The sequence below is a fragment of the Phalangium opilio genome, unplaced genomic scaffold, assembly GCF_054372755.1.
Source record: "Phalangium opilio isolate 3A_F unplaced genomic scaffold, DU_Popi_V2 ptg000070l_1, whole genome shotgun sequence".
Classification (NCBI taxonomy): Eukaryota; Metazoa; Arthropoda; class Arachnida; order Opiliones; family Phalangiidae; genus Phalangium; species Phalangium opilio.
The window spans coordinates 10885915-10913175 of NW_028324182.1; the positions used below are offsets into that span (position 1 = coordinate 10885915).

General features: G+C 36.3%; 3 protein-coding genes and 1 long non-coding RNA gene across 7 annotated transcripts in view; 1 reads left to right on the forward strand and 3 right to left on the reverse strand.

The window, feature by feature from the left end:
- Positions 1-27261, reverse strand: part of LOC149661597 (uncharacterized) — a 355782-nt gene that overhangs the window by 98105 nt on the left and 230416 nt on the right. The window lies entirely within an intron of this gene.
- Positions 1-27261, forward strand: part of LOC149661604 (allatostatin-A receptor-like) — a 97490-nt gene that overhangs the window by 34056 nt on the left and 36173 nt on the right. The window lies entirely within an intron of this gene.
- LOC149661605 (sterile alpha motif domain-containing protein 3-like) lies at positions 2763-5474 on the reverse strand. Its single transcript, XM_089843122.1, has 8 exons — positions 5058-5474; positions 4597-4842; positions 4432-4525; positions 4194-4358; positions 3927-4130; positions 3587-3767; positions 3201-3277; positions 2763-3123 (listed from the first exon to the last, which is right to left on the reverse strand). The coding sequence occupies exons 1-8, from the start codon at positions 5318-5320 to the stop codon at positions 2851-2853; spliced, it is 1503 nt and encodes a 500-aa protein (XP_089699248.1). The 5' UTR covers positions 5321-5474; the 3' UTR covers positions 2763-2850.
- On the reverse strand, positions 5366-14268 carry LOC149661606 (uncharacterized). 2 transcript variants are annotated; one of them, XM_089843120.1, is made up of 3 exons: positions 13707-14268; positions 10922-11262; positions 5366-8310 (listed from the first exon to the last, which is right to left on the reverse strand). In XM_089843120.1, exon 3 carries the CDS (start codon positions 7925-7927, stop codon positions 5510-5512), a length of 2418 nt encoding a protein of 805 aa, XP_089699246.1. In that variant the 5' UTR covers positions 7928-8310; positions 10922-11262; positions 13707-14268; the 3' UTR covers positions 5366-5509. The 2 variants fall into 2 exon arrangements, with proteins under 2 accessions (XP_089699246.1, XP_089699247.1); XM_089843121.1 differs by lacking the exon at positions 13707-14268 and having other exon boundaries at positions 10922-11394.

The following is a 27261-nucleotide window of genomic DNA, read 5'->3' on the forward strand; positions in this document are numbered from 1 at the left end:
GCTGTTTCGACTCTCCTCGGTCGAAAAATACGTAATTTTCGTCATTCGCGTCGCGCTGACGTGAGTTTTCAAGAACCAATGAGATGTCGGTTGTAATTTAAAGGTGGGAATTAACTCCGAACCTACGTTTGGACTGGAGATAAAGCTGTACGTAAATGTGGCGAATTTATACCTTCTACCTAATAAACTAGATATCACATCTTGTAAGTATATAATAAACCCTAATAGGTTCAACAGATGAGTGAGGTTGGAAAACTTCTACACAGATAAGAAGATGCGGCGAGCTACAACTCACACAGAGCCTAAACCCTTATTCTTGACCAGTTATAAATGATCCTCGGTATACTTGAGGTAAAACAAGAAATCTCAGAAACGGGTAACGTACGTGAAAGAAAAGAAATATTACCTCAACAGCTAGGCTATGTACCAACTACTTGAGATTTAGCGCGCTGCGGATATAGAAAAACGAAAGATATATATATAAGGGGCTGCCGAAAAAAAAATATAAGAAAAAGGCGGAAAATCGAGGTGAAAGGTCAAGGGATAAGAAAAATGGCATGGGATTTGGCTCGAGCTGGTGCCCGGGTGCGAGCTGTAGACGCTAAAACGATTTCTACATTTTCTCTCGCTCTCCGGATCCTCTTAAAGCTTGTACGAATCACTCGTCCTTATACTGCGTGGGTTAGCTATTTGAGAAGGACCAGAAGTGAGATGAGACTAGAAGTGAAGGGCTCTAGCATTGATAGTAGATCCTGGCACTAGTGAACAAATTTGAGGATTTTATGCCGCTTCCCACGCGCCTACACTACTGAGAAAAAATTGGTCGAGTTCCAAAAACATTTCCTACCCCCTTCCCCTCAACCTAAAGCGGCCGAACACGGACGCGGCTCCTTGAATCTAGTTCGGCCGTCTACCACCGCGAGCGTCTCACGTTTTGGAGGGAAAATTCAGAAACCGCTACTAGAGGGCCAACCGTTCTTGTGTTATCAAGAATATTCACTTTCGCCGAGTGAAGAATTTGGTTAGCTCAGTACTTCTGGAAGGACCTATAGGCAATGTAACTTCTACCCAAATCTAAGTGAAGATGTAGAGTTTCAATCTATACAATTTGTAAGATGGAACTTGTAGGTCCTAATGCAGCTACGTTGAGGGAAAACTTCAAATATCTAAGCCACGACGTATCCTCTTCAGTCATTTTTCCATCTTTTCCTCTGAAAACGGGGCGCGACCAGTGCCCTCCTCCCACGCGTTTCCGTCGCCTACTGCCCAAAAGGAAAAGGAGAAGATGAAAACGGAAAAATTCCCTATCCGCTTTTTGTTTTAAGCGCAAAGGGGCTACTGCAGCAGCGTGCGAAGCTAACTGTGCACCCGTTTTAGGAATTCCAGAGGTGCACGCCTTTTCCTTTCGCACGAGAGCATAAATAAAATAATCTTATCCTAAGTTTATCCCTTGTTAACTTTGAATAATTTTCAGGTCAATTACACTGTTAAAAAAAATGGTACGAATTCGCTCTTTTTAAGGTGTTTTTCATTGCATCACCAGTGACACCTCTATTGGTGCTGAAAAACACCTTGGAACCTAGGTGTTTTTAAAAACCTGTGGACAAGGAATTTTTCTACACCATACAAAAGCTTTTCGACCCCTTGTGCAAGAGGTGTTTTGTTACACCTTTTAAGTACGTTTTGATACCTTCAGTATAAGGTGATTTTTCTCACCTTGTAAGTACGTTTTAATACCTTTAGTATAAGGTGATTTTTCTCACCTTGTAAGTACTTTTTGGTACCTATAGTTCGAGGTTTTTTATCTCACCTTTTAAGTGCGTTTTAATACCTTCAGTATAAGGTGTTTTATCTAACTTAATAAGTACGTTTTGGTACCTGTAGTACCAGGTGTTTTATCTTACCTTTTAAGTGCGTTTTAATACCTTTAGTGTGAGGTGATTTTTCTCACCTTGTAAGTACGTTTTGGTACCTATAGTAGGAGGTGTTTTATCTCACCTTGTAAGTACGTTTTGGTACCTATAGTAGGAGGTGTTTTATCTCACCTTTTAAGTGCGTTTTAATACCTTTATTATGAGGTGATTTTTCTCACCTTGTAAGTACGTTTTGGTACCTATAGTAGGAGGTGTTTTATCTAACTTTGAAAGTACGTTTTGGTACCTATAGTACGAGGTGTTTTATCTCACCTTTTAAGTGCGTTTTAATACCTTCAGTATAAGGTGTTTTATCTAACTTTATAAGTACGTTTTGGTACCTATAGTAGGAGGTGTTTTATTTCACCTTTTAAGTGCGTTTTAATACCTTTAGTATAAGGTGATTTTTCTCGCCTTGTAAGTACGGTTTGATACCTATAGTGCTAGGTGTTTTATCTCACCTTGTAGATATTTTTTGGCGCTTATAGGTGTTTCATCTCACCTTTTAAGTACGTTTTGATACCTATCATACTAGGTGTTTATTTCGCTTTATAAGTATGTTTTTGTGCCTATAGTACTAGGTGATTTTTCTCACCTTGTAAGTACGTTATGGTACCCATAGTACGAGGTGTTTTATTTAACTTTATAAGTACGTTTTGGTACCTATAGTACGAGAGGTTTTATTTCACTTTGTGTGTATGATTAAGAACCTTAGGTTTATAGTTTTTAGGGCCATAAACTCGATTATTAGCCTCTTTAGGAATGTGTTTTGTGCCAACGTTAAAGTGTACATTGAGTGTCATGGGAATAGGTGTTTGGTTGCAATATCTTGGTAATAATACACTTCCCAGTGTTTATAATCCTTTATTTAAAACATCATTTCTGCTTCATATAAGGGTTTATTGACCCAAAAACAAAAAGGTACAAAAACTTCACACTACGCCGATAGTTTGTTAAAAACATTTTTAACTGGAACTGAAATTTTGTTCACAGGCGGAACCTCAAACATTAGTTTTTGCATGAATTCAAGGGTTTTTTGAACAGTTTTTGGATAAGCAATTTGAAAAACATAATATGTTACGAACATAAGCACAAAGCCTTGTAAAATATTAGGGGATGAAACAGTCACGCCTTCTACATGAACCTCAGAGGTTGCTGTGAAGACGTTTTCTTTTTGCAATTTCAATACTGGATTTGGGGTTGTGGGCGTCTGTGAAAACAAAAAATAAGAAATGAAAAATGGAAAATAATTTTCTATATTAAGAACATATGAAACATTAACCTTACATGAAACATAAACATTTCCTCGGGATTTTCTTTCAGCAAAATTGGTAATACCAAACAACTTGCCTGCATCTCCATTTCTAAATTTAATAGAGTATTAGACTATTAGTAGAATACTAAATTGCTGCCATAAAAATTGCAAAACTATATCTCATCTTTAATATTAAAATTCAATTTCATTTATATGACTTCTATACATAGTTTTCAGACGTGAGGGGTTCATACCATTTAGCCAAGGAGGCCAGACTAATTGGTGCATACTACTGTGTCCAACAAGTAGCTTGAAGTCCTTGTGTAAATGGGATGAATTTACCACGTCCGAAAACTATATTTTGTTATAAAATTACCATATCAACTAAGTGAGCCGAAATGTAAAAATGTATACCCACCAATGTATTTTTCTGTTGTTACCAAATCTTTCTGTTCTTCTAGCATGCTTATCACGGTTTTGAAAAACGGAGTTTTCTTTGCCCTTGATATTATTTTAGGCGCAAAAGTCTTAAGGAATTGCGTCCCTTTTTCCATAGGATTTGGCTGGTTTCTGACTACTCTATGAAATTCCTTGAGCAACTACATACGGTAAAAAAATTTAATTAAAACTCATATTTTCAATAAATTTAAAAGTATGTGATGTGTCGCTTTGCATTAGCCAAACTTTTTAGATTTCCAGTAATCGTTGTCGAAATCTCTTAGCTTCGACTTTTAATACTGTCGCGGTGCAAAATTTACCTCAACTTGCTTTTGCAGGTTTGGAAACTTTAGTAGAATTTCAGTAACTGGTAGCTTTACAATTAATTTTTGGCGATAGGCGAAGGTGCGTTCCATTTTCTCTTCAATAAGATCAAGATTTGGCCTGGTCTTTGTGTTTTCAAATGCAAGCGCTTTGATGTGTTGCTCAATGCTAGTATCGTCTTCTCCAGTGTCATCCAAGTTCTAACTTGTATAACATACTTTAGCAAGGCAGCCATTAAATCATGTTGTATGATATCTACTTACCGATAAATCTACTCTCATCACCTTGGTTATTTTGTTGATCACTTCCGAACTATTTTGTCGTTTGTTATTGCCATGTTTGGCTTGCTGCTCCGCTACCATTTTAATGTGGCGAAGTGGCTTTCTCTCTCTCTTATATTTGTTCTTCAAACTCTCCAACCACGTATCCTGGAATGTTCGCCAATTTAAAATTTTACTTGTCTACATTGTTGATTTTGATATTTTAAAAGAAGATACATACGTAACCAGAACTATTTTTGGTTCGATCTTTCAAAAAACGATATTCTCTAACTAGCGATGACACTACTTTGACATAGTCTTCATGCGTTGGATATCTGTATATATATATCGATATTTCGTTAAGCGAAAACGCAAAACTCTAAAAAGAACTGCATTATGCCCTTACGTTTTGTATTTGCTAAGATCTTCAAACAAGAGGTTCACTAGTTGACTTTTATATTTTCCTTCGAAGAGCAAGGAGTTTTTTGCCTCAATCATTTGCTTAATTCTAATAGGTAACGTCGGAACTTTATACGTCAACGGTAGGGGTATGCAACGAGCTTCATCTATTGATACATTGAGAACATCACCAAGATCGTTTTCAGTGTCTGTCGCAAGTGATTCATTTGGTTGGTCATCATAGTCGGACGAGCTTGTCATGGGTGGGAATGCAGGTTAATTAAACTATTTCTCCAATGTACCCGTATAAAAACATATATATATATAATGATATTTTAAGTGGCTACAAAACCCCAAAAGTTCTCCCCCCGGTCTTGACTCTGCCCTCCCCTGACCGTGTAATTTCAAGTGAAAACTAAGACAGGCTTAAACACTAGTATTTTGTAAATTGACAAGCTAATTTTATACCTGTTCAAATTGGCCGGTTTTGACGGACATGATGCAATTTTTTCTTCGAATCCCAATACATTAAGTTTTCCTCCATCTTCTGGTATATCATCCATTTCATGGAGATCCAGCCAATCTTTCCATTTTTCAGAATGCACTTGAATTATTCGTACATCTTTCTTGAACACTTCTTTTATGGTGTTTAGAAGGTGTTCGTAAGTGTAGGGTTCATTTAGACTAACTTCTTTTCGGAAATCATGGAATATTGTGTAGTAACACCGCATGATTATTATCTAAAATACTATAACCAATTTTAATAATAAGATCTCTTTCACGTATTGATAGTCTTTAGTTGCCGCAAGTACTATCCAATTCTTATTTTTACGATTATATTTGTCACTAGCACAACATATATAATTAACAGAAGGTATACAGTATTTAACTGATAATCGCACAAAAATAATAATAACATCTTATGATTTACATAATTTATATCTTGGACTAATGAACATTCTTTGGTTTACAACGTAAGAATTCATAAATGTGAAGTCTATTTCTTGTCCTGGCATTATAATTTCCCAAATTTTATCATCTCTAACTTCGTACGCATGAAGATGATAATGAAACCTTTCTGGACTAAAAATCTTTCCACATACGACCCACGTGTAGTTTATTTTCAAGAGATATAAAACTTTCAAAAAAATTGGTATGTTTTCGCCATGAACTAGTTTTAGTGTTAGATATGTATTGGGTTTAAAATTAACTGAATTTACTCTAAGTTCTGAAGCTTTTATTACAATATCAGTTTTGGGATTAAATGAGAGAAAGGTAGAATTTTGAATTTTAAATTTCAAGCCCTGTGGAAGATTTTTAAAAGAAATAGGTTTACAATTAATTTCCTCGTTTTCCAAATTCAGTCCCTTCTCGATGTTAAAGTCGTAGCATTGAGCGTATTGGTGCCGTTCTGCCAGAGTTTTTGAAATATTAATGAAATTTCTACTGGCACTAGCAATGTTTTTGAAGTACTGGTGTTTTGCCTCAAACCTGATACAGGAAAACCTTTTTAATGGCCCATATTTTAAGATTAGACTCGCGTAATGCAAAAGGTAGTGAACTTTAGGCGTAAATTTATTGGGTGCTAGCTTTTTAAGCATCTGATAGAACAAAGTAGTTTTTTCTTCTAGGTAAGGTAGCCAAGATCTCTCTATCAATGGTGCGACGATAATGTCAACTATTTCTCTCAAAGTGAGATACAGATCCCATGCATCATTTTCATGTGGAACATATTCTCCTATAACAAAGGCTAACATGTATAGGAGGCAGCACTTTTGAGAAGCCGAACCGGCAAAATGTTTGTCTTCCGTGATCATTCCTCGAGAAATTTCACCTGGTTTATTAGCAATATCTAAGCAACCGTACGGAAAATTGATAAGGGCCTCATTAATTTTTTCGACTGTTAATAATTTCAACTCAACAAAGTTCCTTAATACTACTTGTATTACAAGGGGTACCACGCCTTCATAAAGATCGTGCATAATGTCTGGCGGGAAACTCTCAGTGACACGAAAATTTGGAATGCTCAAAAAGGGAGATGGACCTTTAACCCCGTAAATACTTTCATTACCTGGGTTTTTCATAACCGCATCAATATGGTATTTGTGTACAGTTTCATTTCTCAACTGAAAATCAGACTCCTGAAATTTAACGTCTATATCTTTTCGTGAAGCCATACAGTAACGGCAAATTCTGCCTTTGGTAAAAGATTGCTTAAGGCCACTGAGAGCATGAGATGACAAGTTATCACCCGAAACTGTTGAGAGTTTACCCCTGACAGTTAAGTCGCGTTTAGTAATGTAAATTCCTTCTGTTTGAAGTACCGTTAAATCCATAATAAGTGGTTGTAGTACTTTGGAATAACCATATTTTTTTATAAAAGGCCAACGAGCGACAACTGATAGGTAAATATAATTTAGTTTACTTCTAAATTTGGGAGGTAAATTCCCAATTACAAAGTAAAACACAGAAATTTTGTGTTTACCTTTCTTAGAGCCTAGTGGGTTGTTTAGTTCTACCTCATCGCTGTAAAAGTGTAACCTCAAAAATATTTCATCTGTTTTACACTCAATGCTACTTTTAAAATACTCGCCGTCTTTGTAATCAAATAATATATTGGACTTTTGTTGTTCCGAGGTAATTCTATATTGTGTTATTTCTTCAAATACATCGTCAAAAGATAATAATCTTTTTAATACCTCGAGTATGCTAACATACTGAAAACTATCTTTAAAGCATTTTCCATTTCTTTGGCTAATTCCCAAATTAAACTCTATTGGAGGTATTAGATTAAGTTTCCTTTTACAGAAATTATTAAGCCTGTATTCACTTCTTATATTTTCAGTAATTGTTGATCGAAAATTATCATTTATATCTGTTGTTTCCATTTTATTCCTGTACAAATCATCGGTGCTTTCTAGAACAGCGGCTAGATCATTTCCTATGCTAGACGCGATTGTACGAGGCAACATATGTTTCTCTCTTATCTTTAGCATCATTAGAGCAACGCTAGTTTGAACGCTGCTTAATTTCTCTTCTAAATTACTGGAAGGCTCCTCATCTTCTGAACTCAAAATACCATTGTCAATGTTTGTGTAATTTGTGTTTGGTGTGTTTTGCAAAATATTCGATTGCTCTGCTCTTTTGGCATTGAGATGATCATTATGTTTGCGTCGTAGGTGACTCCTGTATGTATTATAGTTTTTGAAACAGCTTGAGCAATTGTCGATGAAACATCTAATTTTTAAATTAGGCTGGTGGATATGGAGGTTCCTTATATGAGCTAATAATTTTGAGCAAGTTTGCCTCTTCACCGAACATACCGAGCACTGGTACATCGCTTCTAGGATATTTAGCTAATCGTATTATCAAAGCTAAGTTTAATTATGTGTAGTCAAATTGCCAATACCACATGAAAAATAATTTGAATGAGAGAACAAATGTAACTAGCTCCGACTACAGCTACAGCCTCGTTACTTTTGAAGAAAGCATCGCAAAATCGTTACCAATAAATGCGCGATAAAGAAAAACACAAAATCAATATAATAAATCACAAGATCTTTCCAAAATCGGAATTTATGAGTCCAGCATGTTTTGGTAGGGTGTCGGATCCCTCGGAGACAAATCTGGCACAAGCCCAAATCCTCGTAGATACTACTGGGTAGTACTGGCTATACTGTTATGCATAAGGGAACATTTCAGTGCGCGAAGGGTTCATAATCTGTAATAGAGTAATGGCAGCTCAGAACTCAACGTCATACCCTTCTTAGCCGATTGCCATCCCCCTAATGATTGGGTACACTATTCCATCTTATAAACGCGCAACCAGGAGGAGGGACACACAATCTACCTCCGTTTCAAATGCCATTAGTCTATGGTAAGATAATTATCATGCAATATTTCTTGAAAAGTCGTGTATTCTACGTACATTTTTAGAACGTCTACAAGTGTAAACACGAAGCTGCTAAATTTTAATTGAGTTAACGACTAAAAGTGTACAGTACGACGCAGAGGCAATTTTTTTATCATGAAATAGATTTGAAATTGCCTGCCGGTATTAGCATTAAGGAGTGCCCTGTGAAAGCTTCAACATTCAGAACTAGTAGAGTATTTTACTTTTCTGTTACTTAACTAGCACGAAATAAGCGTTATGTGCATATTTATATAGCTATTGCGCTTCTTGGTCACTACAACACTAGCATGAAAACAACTTGAAGTGGCATGCTTATAGCTAGTGTTATTTATACACAAGAACACTAGCACGAGAGCAACTGTATGTAGCATACTTATATCTATTGTTTTATTTATACACAACACTAGCACGAAAGCAACTAAGAGGCACACTTATTGGTTTTGTGTTACTTATATGTTACAACACTAGCATAAACCCACCCGATAGCCTTCACGATGGGTTAACCCTGATCACATTCCAATGCACCAAAACATCTCTTCGATTAGCTCTGACACAACCATTACGTCCGATAACTCTAACCACATTCCAATGCACCTAGTTATTTCTTGACCACATTCCAAATATTTAATTGTGCCTAAAAACTGATTTCTAGATACCATAGAAAAGGGGTCGGGGGACGGCAGTGCCATTCTAAACATAGGCCCCCTTTCTTTATACCTTAGGACTCTTACGAATAGGGACCTAACAGTTCAGACTTTGCTACGTCATACCCTTCTATCTCTTACTGGCGTGCGATCCCCCCACTGGTTGGCAAACAGTATTCCACGAACAAATACTCCAACCAGAAAGGGGACTGAATGATGTCATGCTACCTTTCCCCCTTAGCCAACTGTTAGCTTTAGCCAACTGTTAGCTCTCTATAGGAAACACTTGAAGACCGTGCAGAAATGAAAATTCAGGAAAGGAGAGAGAATAAAAGCATCCCTTATCACCAAGAGCCCATCACAAGGTGGGGAGGGGGGCGGTTAAGTACTTCTGCTTTTACTCTTGCGCGTTTTTACAGGGCGTCGGCCAGTGGCGTCGCTAGGCCTATTTGGGGGGGGGGGTATTGCAATCTTAGCCCCCCTCAAAATATTTTGTAAACCCCACCAAAAATTGATTTTAGCCCCCAAAATTGAAAGAAAAAAATCGCATAACATTTGTATATATTGCATAATTGGCAAGTTTGCGTCGAAGGCAAGAGCACTCAAGACGAGTGAAATTCCTTCACTCATAATTGCCTCATACGCACTAAACTCGGTTCCTAAGAATAGCATATAGAGTAATTTCTTTCCCATATACGGCAACGTCATAACCCTCTATCTCTTACCTTAGTTATATCCCCCTCCCCTTCCCTTCCATGGGGCAAATAGTATCCTCTAGTACAAAGTTGCCCCTAACGTAGGGGATACACGGTTCACTCCCCCTCTCAACCGAAATTACTCTATATTGCCACGGGTCAGGGAAAACCTGGAAAAGTCAGGGAATTTTCGTGGCAACCCTGTTATACAAAATTTAGCTATTAATTTCTTATAATAACTTTCAAATAGTTTGCCCAGATTAGCCCCCCAAATGTTAAACCCTAGCGACGCTACTGGCGTCGGCCAATGTATTGTGGAAGGTACGGTACATGCATGATTTCTCTATTAGCCGAGGGGCAAATCACTCTCAGGTTCCCTGTACACCGATAAAGGATTACGCGTAGTAATTCTAGCATTGTTAAGGGCAGGAATATGAGAAATCAATTTAGTACAGCCGTGCACACCGATTACACAGAGTGATTGGCCCCTCGCTATAGGGAGAGGGCGTTTGTCAGGGAGGGAAAGAACATCCGACGTCATTTTATACCTCTACTTAGGGGAGCGTTTTTAGGCGCGATACTGAAATTCCCCCGTTAGGGGGATGGAATCGAGGTAAGAGATATAAGCCTATGACGTGGCAAGAATGGGTTTGCCCTCTCCCTATTAACCTTGAGGAGAGGCAGAAGTTTCCAATGTCGGTAAAAGAACAAAATAAGCAAATCAATTATTAGTATTAACAGATATTAAGTTAAACTAATTCCCTCTTTAAATGTAGTAAAGTTCAATTTTGTGATTTAAGGAAATTTGTTTAAGTAAGAGTTTGAAAATAAATTTTATATGAAAAAAACTAATTATTTCAATGAACATTAGAATAATAAATTTTCAATGTTACAATAGGGTTTAACTTTACAACAAGCCTATTTAAACCGGGAATATGGAAAAATCATTAAGATATGGAACATATAATTTCTAATAATCAACCTATTTAGCCTCTAAAGAGCGTAAAATTTAATTTATATAAATCAACCTACTTAATCTCTAATTCACGATTATGAATTTAAAATTTTCATATATCTTACCTGAAGTAAGATGTCCTTTCTTCTAATATCAGAAATTAAGTTTTTAATCAGTCACGCGTTATATCAAAAGCAAAGTTAATTAGAAAATTTATCTTATCGTCCACGGAGGCCAACGAAAAACTACGCGAAACAGCGAAAGTAAGCTACGTGACCGTCCTTTAAGAAAGAGAAGCCATAAATGGTTAATGGACTGTCTGGTAGTGCTATAGTACCAGGTACAGTCGGAACTGATTTTTAGCGCCAAAATTTGTCGAACACGTGAACGATGGATGATTTTTGCGCCAAAATGCGCGCTTTCCTCAGATTACTGGGAATTCTGACTCATACCATTATGCCCCGAACTTCCAAAAAAAAAAAGGCTTTAGAAAGTTAGGCCGCCACAGGATATAATCGTGCACTTCTTGATAAAAGCATGAAAATTGGTGAAAAGGTAGTACTATATATGTAGAAGCGATTTAAGATTGGAGGCAACGTGCATTCGCTGTGCAAAATTAATTATAGGTAATTAAACATGCCTCGAAAGTGTAGTGATACCTGTATGAGAAACCCCTATACTGGCCCTTTTACCCGCTATACGGAGGGGAGTCGACTATAATTCACGACTCTTTACGATCGCGGGGGACCGACACTAAAGCCAATTTTTAGGTAAAACTACCTTACTGTGGCTTCCAAATTGAATAAAGAACAGAAATGTTCATAAATTAAAAGCAAATTATAATTATACATCACCAAATTTTATTTAATCATAAAAATAGTTAGTACTTCATATATACTGAATATAATTTGTTTAATTTAAATGAGAATTAAATCGTATACACGAGTACAAATCGATGGAATGTTATCCTTATCTCTGTTTTTTTGAGAGAACATCATTTTTCTGGCAATGTTTACGTCAGATTCCAAACTACAGCGATCATACATAAAAATAATGAAACGTTCCACAATGCTTAAATTTTGGAACCGTAGGTCTTAAAGACACCAAACCTAAACTAAGCCTTACCTAACACTATAAGTTTATAAGATATGTTCCATAAGTATGTCACTACCTATACTTCGTAATGCTAGTGGCTTAATGAGAGCTAGTTCAAGAACGACGTGAGAATTGACTACACTCGGTTTTGCAGTCCATCCTCCTATTTAGTCTATACTAAGCCTTTGACAGCGCCTCACCAGGCGTCGCTTTACGAGAATCTATGACGTTTCGCCTACGTCACTTCATGACAAACTCTCATTAACGAGTGACACACTTATGGAACATATCTTATAAACTTATGCTAACACTAACCAAGCCTTACCTAATCTGACCTATAAAACAAGCAATATTTTGAAAAAGGCAAGTGTTTATTGTATAAAACTTTGCTAGTAGTTTTCACGATTATTTAGAGAGGACGATCGCCTATCAAACTTAGTTTTGTAATTAATCAGCCAGTTAAGCCTGTAATTTAGTTTCGCTGTAACCTCCATTTTCTAATAATATTTCGTAATTTGTGTCTGTGTGCTTGTGTTCCTGGAAAAATCAACAGTCCGAGCCTAATTTCGGAGACAAAAAAATCGACTGAATAATGGTAAAAAAAATTGGCAAATTATTATGTTCTTGAACATCAAAATATAATAAAAATAACTTGTTGAATTATAATATTAAAATTCTAATTAAATAAACCTGGATTTATAACCAAAAAACTAGCCAAAAAACACTCCTTTGAACGCCCAGAAAGCAATCATTTGATTAGAAAAAAGCTCCCGTGTGAACGCTCATAACGCTCTCGTTAAAAAGCCAAAAACACTCTCATTTGAACGCCCATAATTCTCTTGTTTTAATGCCAAAAACACTCTTGTTAGAACTCCAAAACAATCTCATTTGAACGTCAAAATGATCTTATTTAAACGCCGAAATTAGTTTGAATTCTAATACATTCCTATTTGAACGCTAAAACGACCATGTCTGAACGTTTCATTAGCGCAAGGCAGTTATTCAAAATTGAATGAGATAAAGATTAATTTTTGAATGGTAATATATAAGCTGTTCAATAATTAGTGCTAGCGTTAAGTTATGATCGATATGACGGTATATTGATCAGAAATGAATGCCCGTGCTTAGTTTTGAACGCGTAAAATACTCCTGTTCAAAACGGAATGTTTCAGGTTAAATCTGAATTCGTCAATAGAGGCTTGTTCAAAATTGAACGGTCGTTATCATTTTTGCATGCCGTAAGCACGCTCATTTTTATCAGTGCAGCAATTTGGCTTAACGCCGATGTTAGTCAACATGTAAAGTCAGAAATTCATGATATAACCGTCTAATTCTGGTAAAATGAATATGATTTACTTCTCATTATTCAAGAAACACCTCATAATTCAACATATTATATTCTGAATATTATATGAAGTACTACCCATTTTTATGATTGAATAAAATTTGGTGATGTATAATTCTAATTTGCTTTTAATTTATGAACATTTCTGTTCATTATTGAATTTGGAAGCCGCAGAAAGGTAGTTTTACCTAAAAATTGGCTTTAGTGTCGGTCCCCCGCGATCGCAAAGAGTCGTGAATTATAGTCGACTCCCCTCCGTGTAGCGGGTAAAAGGGCCAGTATAGGGGTTTCTCATACAGGTATCACTACACTTTCGAGGCATGTTTAATTACTTATAATTAATTTTGCACAGTGAATGCACGTTGCCTCCAATCTTAAATCGCTTCTACATACTATCTTTTCACCAATTTGCATGCTTTTATCAAAAAGTGCACGATTTAAAAAAAAAATATGCTTGTTGGCTGCTGTACTCTACTATATCTGTCCGGCTTAGTTGCTCGGTAAAGCTTGGGATAGCCTGCGAGCAGCCTTGTCTTTCCTTTCATCTATTCTTTGCCTGGCCAACAATGAATGGAACCAAAAGGGCGCGGAATTACACTGGAATTACTTTAGGTACCTGGGTTCTTCACGTGTTCGCAGTTCTAGCTTCATAGTTTAGATAGACTTTGTAGCTGGCGCCTCTTCCCCCACCTTTCCTCGGGAAATCAAATTCTATCTATGTTCCCCCGTTTCAACTATGGGTGGCCGAGATTGTTTGACTCTTTCTCAAGAAACGCGGTTTATTGTTTGCCAACCTTGGCGTCGCCATTTCGTCAAAGGGTTCTATTTTTTGGCAAGAGGGTAGGAATGACCTCTTGGTGAAATATGTACCGGGAAACTTTATCGTTTGGCGCGAAGTGTTGACCAATCAGGGCCCTACATGTTGCGACGTCATGTCCCGCGCCATCGAGTTAAAGACGTTTCTACTTTCAAGACTTTGTGAAAAATTTAAACAAAAAATCGAAATCGGAGTGACGGGGTGAGAAGCCCCGAACACACGGTATTCCTGTCTTTGTGCCCCCCCCCCCCCCCGCACGAGTAAAAAGATTAGAAATTTGACCGTGATAGAGAGCGGACCAAAATAAGTTTCGAGTGTGGGGCCATACCTTTTCTATAATCTTAAGGTAACATCTTATAGACTTACGCTAACATCTTATAGACTTACGCTAACATCTTATAGACTTACGCTAACATCTTATAGACTTACGCTAACATCTTATAGACTTACGCTAACATCTTATAGACTTACGCTAACATCTTATAGACTTACGCTAACATCTTATAGACTTACGCTAACATCTTATAGACTTACGCTAACATCTTATAGACTTACGGTAACATCTTATAGACTTACGCTAACATCTTATAGACTTACGGTAACATCTTATAGATAGTTTTCACACATGGAGGATTCATACCATTTTGTCCGCCAGATAGACAGGAACCCGGGCTATCTGGAGGACAAAAGCAGACTGGTTTTTGTCCGCCAGATAGCCCGGCCTCCTGGTGTAAATGGTATGAATCCTCCATGTGTGAAAACTATCTATAGACTTCCGCGCCCGAGTAAAGAAATAACTACTACCATAGAGAAAGGAAAGTGTTACTGGAGTAGAAGAAAACCTTATACCTGTTAGGGCTATTGCGCAAGACTGTAGCACCTTTTATAGGCAAAATAACATTTAAATTTACACATTCAAAAACATTTAAATTTACACATTCAAAAACATTTAAATTTACACATTCAAACACATTTAAATTTACAAACATTCAAATATATTTCAATTTACAAACATTCAAATATTTAAATTAAAACTTAAAAGGTAATAGACCAATTCGAATATTACATGCAGAGAAAAAAACTTCCAGGGGCAAGCCGCCATTCTGAATAATTTCCCTCACGCCAGGAGACATCACTAGAGGCATGACCGGGCTTGCTAGCCTCTAACACGCAGTGAGCTTGGGCTGCCCTCTAGTGGTGTTTCGTGGCGGGAGAGAAATTATTCAGAATGGCGGCTTGCCCCTGGAAGTTTGTTTCTCTGCATGTAATATTCGAATTGGTCTATAGGCTGTAACACCCGCATTTGGCTCCCCTCCCCAAGCGATATAAAAGTATTTGAAACGGTATTTTTCCACTAAGAAAAATACCTCTTGCTCATCTCAAGAGAGATGCCCCAAAAAACCCACGGGTCCCGCGCTTCGCGCGCTGACCACGTGATGGAAAGTTTTCTTACCTATGGTTCTCCCAAAAACCCCTTTTGTCCGCGAGAGATGTTAAGCCGGGGTTGAGGGAGAGGAAAGGTAGAAAGGACATTTCTAACCAAGATAAGGTTGAGAGAGGATCAAATGTTTTTTTAGATTGCTCATGTAAATAAATTTTATGTTTCTTTATACTCAACGTGCGGTTGTTCTCAATTTTTGTAGCCCCCCTCGCGCTGCTCAAAACGCGATTGCCCGCTACAAGGCCTACTTGAATTATTTCTTAAGTCCACGGCGTTTAACAAACGTGTAACAAACGTATTAATTGTACACAATCTGAATATCATATAATAATAATAATAATAATTTGCTTTTTATTTGGAACATCTATTAAGACTACTGTCTTGTTTACAATAGAGTCCGACATTTTAATTAAATTAAATAAAAGATTAACGTGGTGTTTACGTTGTCGTTAACATTTGATTGATAAAAGGTGTAACCTCTTTTTTAAAGGTTTTTAGTGATTCAATAGTTTTAATTTGCCCTGGTAGAGAATTCCAGAGCTTAACACCCAGGTGTTTAATACTCTTAGATCTGTACTTCGTTAAGCATGTTTCTGTTTGAAAATTTTTATCACAGCTAAGAGTTTGGACTTTGCGATTTGAGTTTAGAATTGAGAACCAGCAGCAAGCAGAAACACACAACCGCGTTTCCTAATATTATATGAGCACACTTAATCGGAATACGTGGGTAATATATATATGTGATAAATGAAAACGAATCAGATCATACTAGAAACAGCAGATATTTTTGGAGGCGCTAATAGAGTGATGTCAGTATAGAGGGACACGACGATTTATTAGTGACATTGCATTATGGCTTTAAATAAAAACTTGAAAAGTTTAACCGAGCACATAAACGCCAGGAAAATTATTTAAAAAACTCCTTTAAATGGTGGGGATCTTGGGAATGGCATATAAACACCACAAAAAAGTATTTAAAAAACTCCTTTAAATGGTGGGGTTATAGCGAGTGGCTAATAAACACCCGGAAAAGTTTGAATAAACTCCTGTTAATGTTGGTGTTTTACGAAGAGTTAATAAACACCAGGAAAAGTATTTAAAAAACTCCTTTAAATGGTGGGGTTATTGGGATTGGCTAATAAACACCCGGAAAAGTTTGAATAAACTCCTGTTATTGTTGGTGTTTTACGAAGAGCTAATAAACACCAGGAAAAGTTTGAATAAACTCCTGTTAATGTTGGTGTTTTACGAAGAGCTAATAAACACCAGGAAAAGTACTTAAAAAACTCCTTTAAATGGTGGGGTTATTGGGAATGGCTAATAAACACTCGGAAAAGTTTGAATAAACTCCTGTTAATGTTGGTGTTTTACGAAGAGCTAATAAACACCAGGAAAAGTTTGAATAAACTCCTCTTAATGTTGGTGTTTTACGAAGAGCTAATAAAAACCAGGAAAAGTACTTAAAAAACTCCTTTAAATGGTGGGGTTAGTGGGAATGGCTAATAAACACCCGGAAAAGTTTGAATAAACTCCTGTTAATGTAGGTGTTTTACGAAGAGCTAATAAGCACCAGTAAAAGTATTTAAAAACTCCTTTAAATGGTGGGGTTATTGGGATTGGCTAATAAACACCCGGAAAAGTTTGAATAAACTCCTGTTATTGTTGGTGTTTTACGAAGAGCTAATAAACACTCGGAAAAGTTTGAATAAACTCCTGTTAATGTTGGTGTTTTACGAAGAGCTAATAAACACCAGAAAAAGTACTTAAAAACTCCTTTAAATGGTGGGGTTATTGGGAATGGCTAATAAACACTCGGAAAAGTTTGAATAAACTCCTGTTAATGTAGGTGTTTTACGAAGAGCTAATAAACACCAGAAAAAGTACTTAAAAAACTCCTTTAAATGGTGGGGTTTTTGGGAATGGCTAATAAACACTCGGAAAAGTTTGAATAAACTCCTGTTAATGTTGGTGTTTTACGAAGAGCTAATAAACACCAGGAAAAGTTTGAATAAACTCCTCTTAATGTTGGTGTTTTACGAAGAGCTAATAAAAACCAGGAAAAGTACTTAAAAAACTCCTTTAAATGGTGGGGTTAGTGGGAATGGCTAATAAACACCCGGAAAAGTTTGAATAAACTCCTGTTAATGTAGGTGTTTTACGAAGAGCTAATAAGCACCAGTAAAAGTATTTAAAAACTCCTTTAAATGGTGGGGTTATTGGGATTGGCTAATAAACACCCGGAAAAGTTTGAATAAACTCCTGTTATTGTTGGTGTTTTACGAAGAGCTAATAAACACCAGAAAAAGTACTTAAAAAACTCCTTTAAATGGTGGGGTTTTTGGGATTGGCTAATAAACACCCGGAAAAGTTTGAATAAACTCCTGTTATTGTTGGTGTTTTACGAAGAGCTAATAAACACCAGGAGACGTACTTAAAAACACCTTTAAATGGCGGATATCTTGGGAATGGCTAATAAACACCCGGAAAAGTTTGAATAAACTCCTTTAATGTTTCCAAGTGCTAAAAAACACCATACTGCTCCTGTAACACCTTAAAATTAAAAAAGCACCTCAAAAGGAACCAAATAGTACGTTATGGTATTATTTGGCACCACTAAAATACCTCTTTTTCTAACAGTGTACACCTACATGGTAACGTAGCAACAGTGTTTGTATTTCTTGATTATGTCGCCATAGATTATGTAAACCTAGATGTATTCTATTCCAAGAAACTGTTTTGTTCCAATTGGTACCCTTTAACCACCAGAATGTCTACAATAGTTTCCTAAAGAATATTAAGAACCTACTTTCGCGTGAAGAGGCTGGGTCCTTTTCATGGAAACTTAAACGAGAATAAGTTTACGTATGAAGAATGCTATATACTTATATTTACAAGGGTTGTGGCATCACACAACGTCAAAAGGATCTGTTTCCGCTACTTGCGATTAGAAAACTTTTACCTCTTTCCGACATCATTTTCTTTTCTTTTTCTCACGCGATTTTGCTCTTTAAAATTTCCCCTTTGATTTACTAAGATGCGTGTAACTAACTATACACTGCGAATAAATCGCCTTAGAGCGAAAATATCGCAACTATAACCTCAGAGGAGTTCGGGAAAATCAAAAATTGAGGAGTTACGATGTTTAAAACATTGTTGGGTTTCGTTGAACCGAAACCAGAGATGAAGGGGTATATGTATAGGAAATAGCTTGTTAATTATTTTTAATTTGAGTTTGGAGTTCGAGAGAAAAATAAACTTCGTTAACGACTCGTGCTCAAGAGGACCGCATCGTCGGTTCGTAACAAATTTTAAATTTAATCTTAGCGTTAGCAAAACGGAAATTAATAGGAACGTATATACAGGGTGTTAGGGTCAAAGTTCAGTGGGTTTTATGAACGATTTTAAGTCTAAAATTTTCTCTGCCATTTTGCTTTAAACACAGTGTTTTACTGATGACCCCTTAAATTTGTAGTAAGAAATCGAACGACCCATTTGGTCCTAGCATCCTTTTTGAAACACCCTGTACAATGGTACGTGGATTTGTGTTTTGATTTAACAACAACTTAATTCTGCACGGTACCCCTTACCACTTGCTATAAGCTAATTTAACTTTTAATGATTTCCCTTTAATTAAAAAGGTCTTAATTTTTCCGAGTTGTTTTTGAGACTTTTAACGAGGGTGGATGTAATATTAAACCGCAAAATTTAATCCAGAGAAAGAAAAATTTATTTTAAAGTAAATATTTTCTGGATTTTGTCGCAGCAGACCTAAAAACAACATAAAAATGGCTGGAAAATTAATTCACCATAAAATACATTACAATTTTTATTTAAAGTGGTGTTTAAACGTGCATGGAGCGGAACAGGAAAATTTGGTCTCGCCGATTTGGTCGCGGGAGTAATTGGTCTCACCGATTTGGTCTCGGTACTATTTGGTCTCGGGACGATTTGGTCTCGGGACTATTTGGTCTCGGGACTATTTGGTATCGTGATTATTTGGTCTCGGGACTATTTGGTATCGTGATTATTTGGTCTCGGGACTATTTGGTATCGTGATTATTTGGTCTCGTGATTATTTGGTTACCTAATTAGTTACCTCCTTTTCCAAAGCAATGGTCCAAATAATTCGTTGCTACCTTTTCCAAAGCAATGGTCCAAATAATTCGTTGCTACCTTTTCCAAAGCAATGGTCCAAATAATTCGTTGCTACCTTTTCCAAAACAATGGTTCCAATAATTCGTTGCCACCTTTTCCAAAACAATGGTTCCAATAATTCGTTGCCACCTTTTCCAAAACATTCTCCTACCAATTAGCTGCCACCTTTTCCAAAATATTCTCCTATTAATTAGCTGCCACCTTTTCCAAAATATTCTCCTATTAATTAGCTGCCACCTTTTCCAAAATATTCTCCAATTAATTAGCTGCCACCTTTTCCAAAATATTCTCCAATTAATTAGCTGCCACCTTTTCCAAAATATTCTCCAATTAATTAGCTGCCACCTTTTCCAAAACATTCTCCTACAAATTAGCTACCACCTTTTCCAAAACACTCTCCTACAAATTAGCTACCACCTTTTCCAAAATATTCTCCAATTAATTAGCTGCCACCTTTTCCAAAACATTCTCCTACTAATTAGCTACCACCTTTTCCAAAATATTCTCCTATTAATTAGCTGCCACCTTTCCAAAATACTCTCCAATTAATTAGCTGCCACCTTTTCCAAAATATTATCTTATTGATTATCTGACACCTTTTCCAAAACATTCTCCTACTAATTAGTTGCCACCTTTTCCAAAATATTCTCCTAATAGTTAGCTGCCACCTTTTCCAAAATATTCTATAATTAATTGGCTGCCACCATTTCCAAAATATTCTCCTATTAATTATCTGACACCTTTTCCAAAAAATTCTCCCATTAATTATCTGACACCTTTTCCAAAACATTCTCCTATTAATTATCTGACACCTTTTCCAAAACATTCTCCTACTAATTAGCTGCCACCTTTTCCAAAATGTTCTCCTAATAGTTAGCTGCCACCTTTTCCAAAACATTCTCCAATTAATTAGCTGCCACCTCTTCCAAAATATTCTCCAGATAATTAGCTGCCACCTTTTCCAAAATATTCTCCTATTAATTGTCTGACACCTTCCAAAATATTTCTATTATTGCTAATAAATTGTTCGTTGTAAGAGGCGGGCTTTTAATACTCATATAAATAATCTTCTTACCTTCAAACAAGGTTGGGTTGGGTTAGGTCCCGAGACCCATTTGTCCCGAGACCCAATTGTCCCGAGACCCATTTGTCCCGAGACCCATTTGTCCCGAGACCCAATTGTCCCGAGACCCAATTGTCCCGAGACCCAATTGTCCCGAGACCCAATTGTCCCGAGACCCAATTGTCCCGAGACCCAATTGTCCCGAGACCCAATTGTCCCGAGACCCAATTGTCCCGAGACCCAATTGTCCCGAGACCCATTTGTCCCGAGACCCATTTGTCCCGAGACCCAATAGTCCCGAGACCCATTTGTCCCGAGACCCAATAGTCCCGAGACCCAATAGTCCCGAGACCCAATAGTCCCGAAACCCATTTGTCCCGAGACCAAAACGGCGAGACCAAAACAGCGAGACCAAATCGGCAAGACCATAACGGCGAGACCAAATTGTCGCGTACCGTGCATGGAGATTGTCTCGTTCAAACACTATTAATTATATCGTACATTTTATCTTCCCTTTAAGTAGGTCTATCGCATCCCATTAATGCTCGTCTATGTTTAGAATGAAGTTAGAAGAACCTATTAGGGGCTTAACAAGGGACTTTGCGCACGTTGCTATTTTGGCAATCAAAAATACTTAAACCGCGTTTTAAAAAAGCAGAGCCGTGTTAAGGAAATTAATCGAGCGTTTAGCCCGACAGGGAAAAAAAAACACAAGATCCTTTGAGAATTCTTATGTCTGCGTTCCCAAAAATAAAAATAAACGTTTCGGTATAAAATGTAAATGTTTGGAGTGCCATTCTTAAACGGAAATCTAGCGGAAGTCACTTGAAAAAGAGAGATAATGTACTATACCCGAAAGGAACCGGAAAATTCAAACAATTCCAGTAAATTTAGTCCTAGGCCTTGTTGGTCTAATTTCTCCTTAATCTCAGAGAAAGAGATTCTAAATGAAGTCATTTCATCAACAAAAGGAATTAAAGATCTCCTTTCAATAAGGTCGAATAATCAACTATATTTGTAGCATTGGTTAGCCCCTCGGAAAGGAATAATACGTGAGGTAATAACCACCAATGAAAAATAACCAAACTATACAAGAACCAATCCGAAATTTGAAGGAATCCGTGTTAATCTCAGACAAAGAGATTCCAAATGAAGTCATTTCATAAACAAAGGAATTAAAGATCTCCTTTCAATAAGATCGAATAGTCAACTATATTTGTAGCATTGGTTAGCCCCTCGGAAGGGAATAATACGCGAGATAATAACCACCAACGAAAAACTAGAAGAACCAATCCGAAATTTGAAGGAATCCGTGCGTAGCTTTTTGATCTTGACGAAAATAAGAATTGCTGTTGCCGATGGAAAGAACATCCCCTAATATCATCTGAACAAAAATGTTTCCAAATCAAAAATGTAATTCCAGTCTACTAAAGATAAATTGGATTTTTGGTTCAATATATATATATAGGAATGAAATGAATTTTTGTCAGTCCAGTGGCAGTCAGTGTGCTTTCGATTGGATTTCACATTTTCCATGGCATGCAGCCCTTAAAACTTTAATTGAATTTTTGAAAAATTTTCAGAGGAATCTAAGTTGAAATATGACAAGAAAATAGGTTTTCAGTTTTGTAATAATAATTTGAGCCGTCTAAAATGGGCTATGTTTCTGTTACAACACGTTTCAAAGCACTGTTTCAATTTATACATCCATATATCTCCTGATAATCAACGCGTTTCAAACAATTTGACTAATATTTAGTACAGTGGTATCCTATATCCTATAAACTAGCCTTACAACTTTTGGGGTTCAATATACCGCCATCTTTAAAAATGGCGGCCCATGAAGTAATAATAATGTCCCTAAGAGCTGACGAGCAAAGACAGGTAGGTGCCTTTGCTGCAAGTTTAAATATACAAATACAGTTATTGGCTGAAAAAAGTTTAAAACTTGGGTTGAAAAACATTTCCAATTTAATTACCGAACTCCCTAAGGGCGATAATGAGAAAAAAGGGACCAAATGGATAAACAAGATCCTCTTAGCTCTAGGTATATAGTGAAAATGCCCCAAACACGTAAATTCAAGTACAAAGGGCAGGAGAACCCCGAAGGAATTAATAAAAAAAATAACAACTTCAACTAAATTATTTTTTCCAAAGGTTTCTACCTAATAGACTCTAAAGTCTTGGCTTGATAAAGTTTTAGAGTGGACTCCTACGACAAAGCTGAGAGAAATAAAAAGAGGACAGTGGATGGAACATTGCGAAATAAAAGAAGTATATAAATATAAAGATAAATTTAAGATATCCCAGTGAAGAGGTGAAGATATTTCAACCTTAACTTCAGTTTATCTACATCCGTAAAGAACTAAACAGAAAAAAGGGGAAAATTCTTCTTCACTTAGTGAAGTGAGATAATTAGTTTGTTCCGCTTTCTAGAACCTTTAGAAAGAGTTACCATAGCAACACCTGCAGTTGCATTAGACCCAAGAAACTAGTTGAACTTTAACAAGATGCCGCTTGCGTGTACATCAGAAATTCTACGCTATAAGTTTTAGTTCCCTAATTGCCAAAATAAGCCTCCAGTTTTGTTTGCTCTTTTCTTTTTTCATTAAGAAAACTACCAGATCTTGGTTTGGGTGGAGGAGATCCAGAAAGGAAAAGGAAATGTCGGAAGTTCGGAACAGATCAATCCAAAAAATTGCAAAAGAGAGGAAGCTAGGATGAATATGAAGCCGACGAATCAGATTTTTTTCAGGGAATTAGCGTGAAAAACATTCGACGCTCTATAAGATGGGCTACTACACAGAATTGTAAATAGGGGTACAAGGGTGCCTGTAACACCCATACGTATACTCAAGAAGAAAATGCATAACCAACGAATTATTGTTAATTCGTTCGTAACCTCGCGTTATAATTAACTGATACCACGCACTCCTATTTATAAGAATGTATTACCGGGAACGAATAAGTTAAAAACTTAATTTTCAGGAAGAGAAAACGTAAGAAGAAAGAATTTTTTGGGGTCCCTTATTTGTTCGTTCGCGTGTCTTTTGAAGCGGATTCTTTCGCTTCTTTCTCTTCCTCTCACGTTTAGTATTTTCTCTGCAGTTTCTTCATATTTCAAGCTAGCAATCCTGCATGGACTAGCTAGTTCTCAGATTAATTCGCTTGAATAATTCCTAGCGAGAGAAGCTTAACCCACTCAATCTTCCGCCGCCACGAGGATGTTTGAAGATGGTGACTGACCTGGTCGCGAGATCTCTCCAAAACCATACCATACGACATCAAAGAAAGATAGATCATTTGAAGCGAATTTCCGACTTCATTTACTTGTAAGGGGAAAAAACAGTTTCTTTTTAACGGCTCCGGATTTAGTTTAATAAATTATTACATCATTAAATATTTCTCGAGCGACAAGTTTTATAAATGAGCAAAGTTTCGCTAAGAAATGTTTACAACCTTTGATGTTATTTATTAATATTTCAACTAGAGCAGGTTGTTCTTTGATTCCATAAATAATGAAGATATTTCGCCTTAAAGTTCTTACATAAGAAACAGTCCAACCCTGCATGAGAGTTTTAACTACTTAGTGTCGAATAACTTTACTTATGAGCCCCAGAAATTCCCCACTGAAATATTACCGAATTCTTTGGAACAAACTTAACTTTATAATGAAATGAATTGATTAGGAGTGAATTCTGTTTTGAAAAAAAAAGGAAGAAACTTTTAAAACATTCCATTTCCATTCCGACTCCCAGGTCGACTTAAAAATTTAAAGCTCGGACAGAGTAGGAAGTTAATTTCAAGTGTAATCTTCTGTAGAGTCAAAGCCTAACACTGCAATTGGATATTTCGCAGGAAACAGACCGTAAAACCGTCGTACAAAAGGAGGACGTTTACGATTAGGAATGACTCTTGGAATGAAAAAAATATAAAAGAATCAAAAGTGGGAAATAAAACTTCACCCATTCATCTTATTCGGAAGTCACTTTTTGAACCATTCGGTGAATGCAGTGGAGTTGGCTTCATGGAGATATAAATTTAAGAGTCTAAATAACTCTTGAAGATTTAGTACTATTTCTCTCTCTCTCTCGCTCTTTTTTCAAATAGCTAGGACTATAGACTGTACAGAAAAATCCACAATACAAAAGTTTGGGCGTCCCACTTAGAAAATTCTTCAAGGAAATTCTTACAATAATCCTGTTTTCTAGAGAGAGCTCGATCTGAAACAGACTATCTTTTCTTCTTGTTCTGATGGCAAGTGCCTCGTCAAAAAAAGAGGAAAGATTCATTGAACTCTTTAGTTCTTTTTATCTTTCTTTCCTTCCTTTTTTTATCCCCCGCTATCCACGATCCTTGGACAGTTTTCCTTACGTTCTGAGTTTGGCAGCAGAACTACAAGTATAAGGATGGAAATTCGTTTTTCCGAATCTTTCCTCATCTCTAGAATCCTCTTCTCTCTTAAACTCTCATCCTCTACCTCAGTATCTTCGCAGAAACACATTCGAATAATCGACCCACTATTAGATAAACATCCCTCCACTGGACAAAAGCTATAGAGCAAAATTTATAGAGAAAACTTTTCCATCTATGTCAAATGTTCACCAAAAACCAAACAGGTTCCAAAAATGGCATGATCCTTTTCTCTGAGAAGAGAAGGTTAATGTCCGGGATATCGAAAGATCAGTCGAGTCACGCGTGTGTGTGAGTTGAGTATATTTTCTGTCTTTGTAAAAAATATCCTTAGATATCCCTTGACTTTAGAGACAGGGACGAGCGCAAAAATGGATAAAAATAAGCGTTATCTGAATCGAACGTATTTGCCATTCTTCAAAAATCTTCAAAGGGTTAAAGATTCCATATTTTTTTAAATCGTCAACCAATTTCTGATCATTGCTCTTATAAACCTACATTTCAAAGGATCATAATAATCAGAAGTACGTCGCATTCTTACGGGAATTTTCCCAGATAAGACTGACAATGAAAGTACACCTAACTTCGTCTAGTATTTAAACATATCATTCAAATTACTTTTAAAAAGCTCTTACTTACGTCTCCGATTTGAAAAACTAAAAATATCCCATCTTAATGTAATTATACAACTCTAAATTATATAAATTATTATAATTACGGTTGTTGTCGTTCAAGAATCGGAATAGATACGGAATTTACCCAAAGAGGTATACTTAGAAATGATTATGTTACTTATGCTATATCAAATAGTTGAAACTTAGAAAAAAAGAAATGGAGGGGGGGGGCGACGACGAAGAAGATGAAGATGGGAGTTAGGGGTTTCGGAAGATTGAAGAAGAAAAAAAACCCCGTTTGAGACGCATGGAGCAACAGTGAAAATGCATTAGACGCAACAACAAAAGATTCCATGGTCCGATCCTGCTAGACTTATAAATTGCAAAGAGATAGGAGAACGTATAAGCGAGTTGGCAATTTTTAAAGCACCCAACTCAAGAACGGGCGGTCCTGCAACGGAGCAAAAAGATAATAGGCCAGGAAAAATGTATAGGTCGAGAGATGAAAATAAAAAGAAATGCATCAAGTAGAGGCGTATATTGTTAGATGGATGTGAAAATCAGTGGGGAAAAACTATATATATATATAAAGAATAAACCTTTTCCGAAATGAAATATCTATCTAGGATTATAAACTATAATATAAAACGTCGGGTGTTACAAGTTGTAGTTTCAAACTATAAGCAACAAATGGACATTTGATGTTTTGGAGATAGAACTAACAACTCCAATATAATTTTTTGCCTTTACTGAAAATGCATTACTGTACAAAATTAATATAGTTTACGGACCGTTTTGTATGATTACCGAGCTCCTAGACTAACAAATTATGGGTTCATACTAATTAAATTTGATTTATGAAGAAACTTTTCAGATCTAATTATGTATTTGAAAGTGAAACGTATAATTTCAAAACTGTCAAAATTACCTCGAATTAATTAAGAGTTTAAAACTTCTCTCATTTTAAGTTAGTCTTGAATAAAGTTATAATTAATCGAATTTACTCTATTCATCTTCTCTACTCAGTTATATAATTATGGTCTATGGAGTTACCAACTGTAAATTTCATTATCTGGATAATGATTATTTGAACCTAAAAGCGCGCAGCATTGTTGCAAATCAAAATTAATCGACCATGCATTAGCTTCAATACCATTGCCCAAATTTATTCCAATATCATTAATTAATTAATAAGATCCGCCTATTATTTATAATTTAAGATTCTAATTTCGGTAAAATGATTCCCAATTAAGAGATAGTATACATTTATCCATTGATCTCTTATATAAAACTTTAAATACAAGGATTGTTTCCTGTAAGGATATGTTTCTGGACACTAAGACCTTTGTAAACCAAAAATGATAAAGTAAATTTCAATATAAACTGATTCCACATTCACAATCGCGAATTTGAAAATACCCTTTTCACGATGATAACGAAATTTTCTACGAAAGCCATTTTGTTTGGACTGTTTTGAAAATAGCTCATCTAAGAAAACGCTACATATACGATAGGTAAAAGG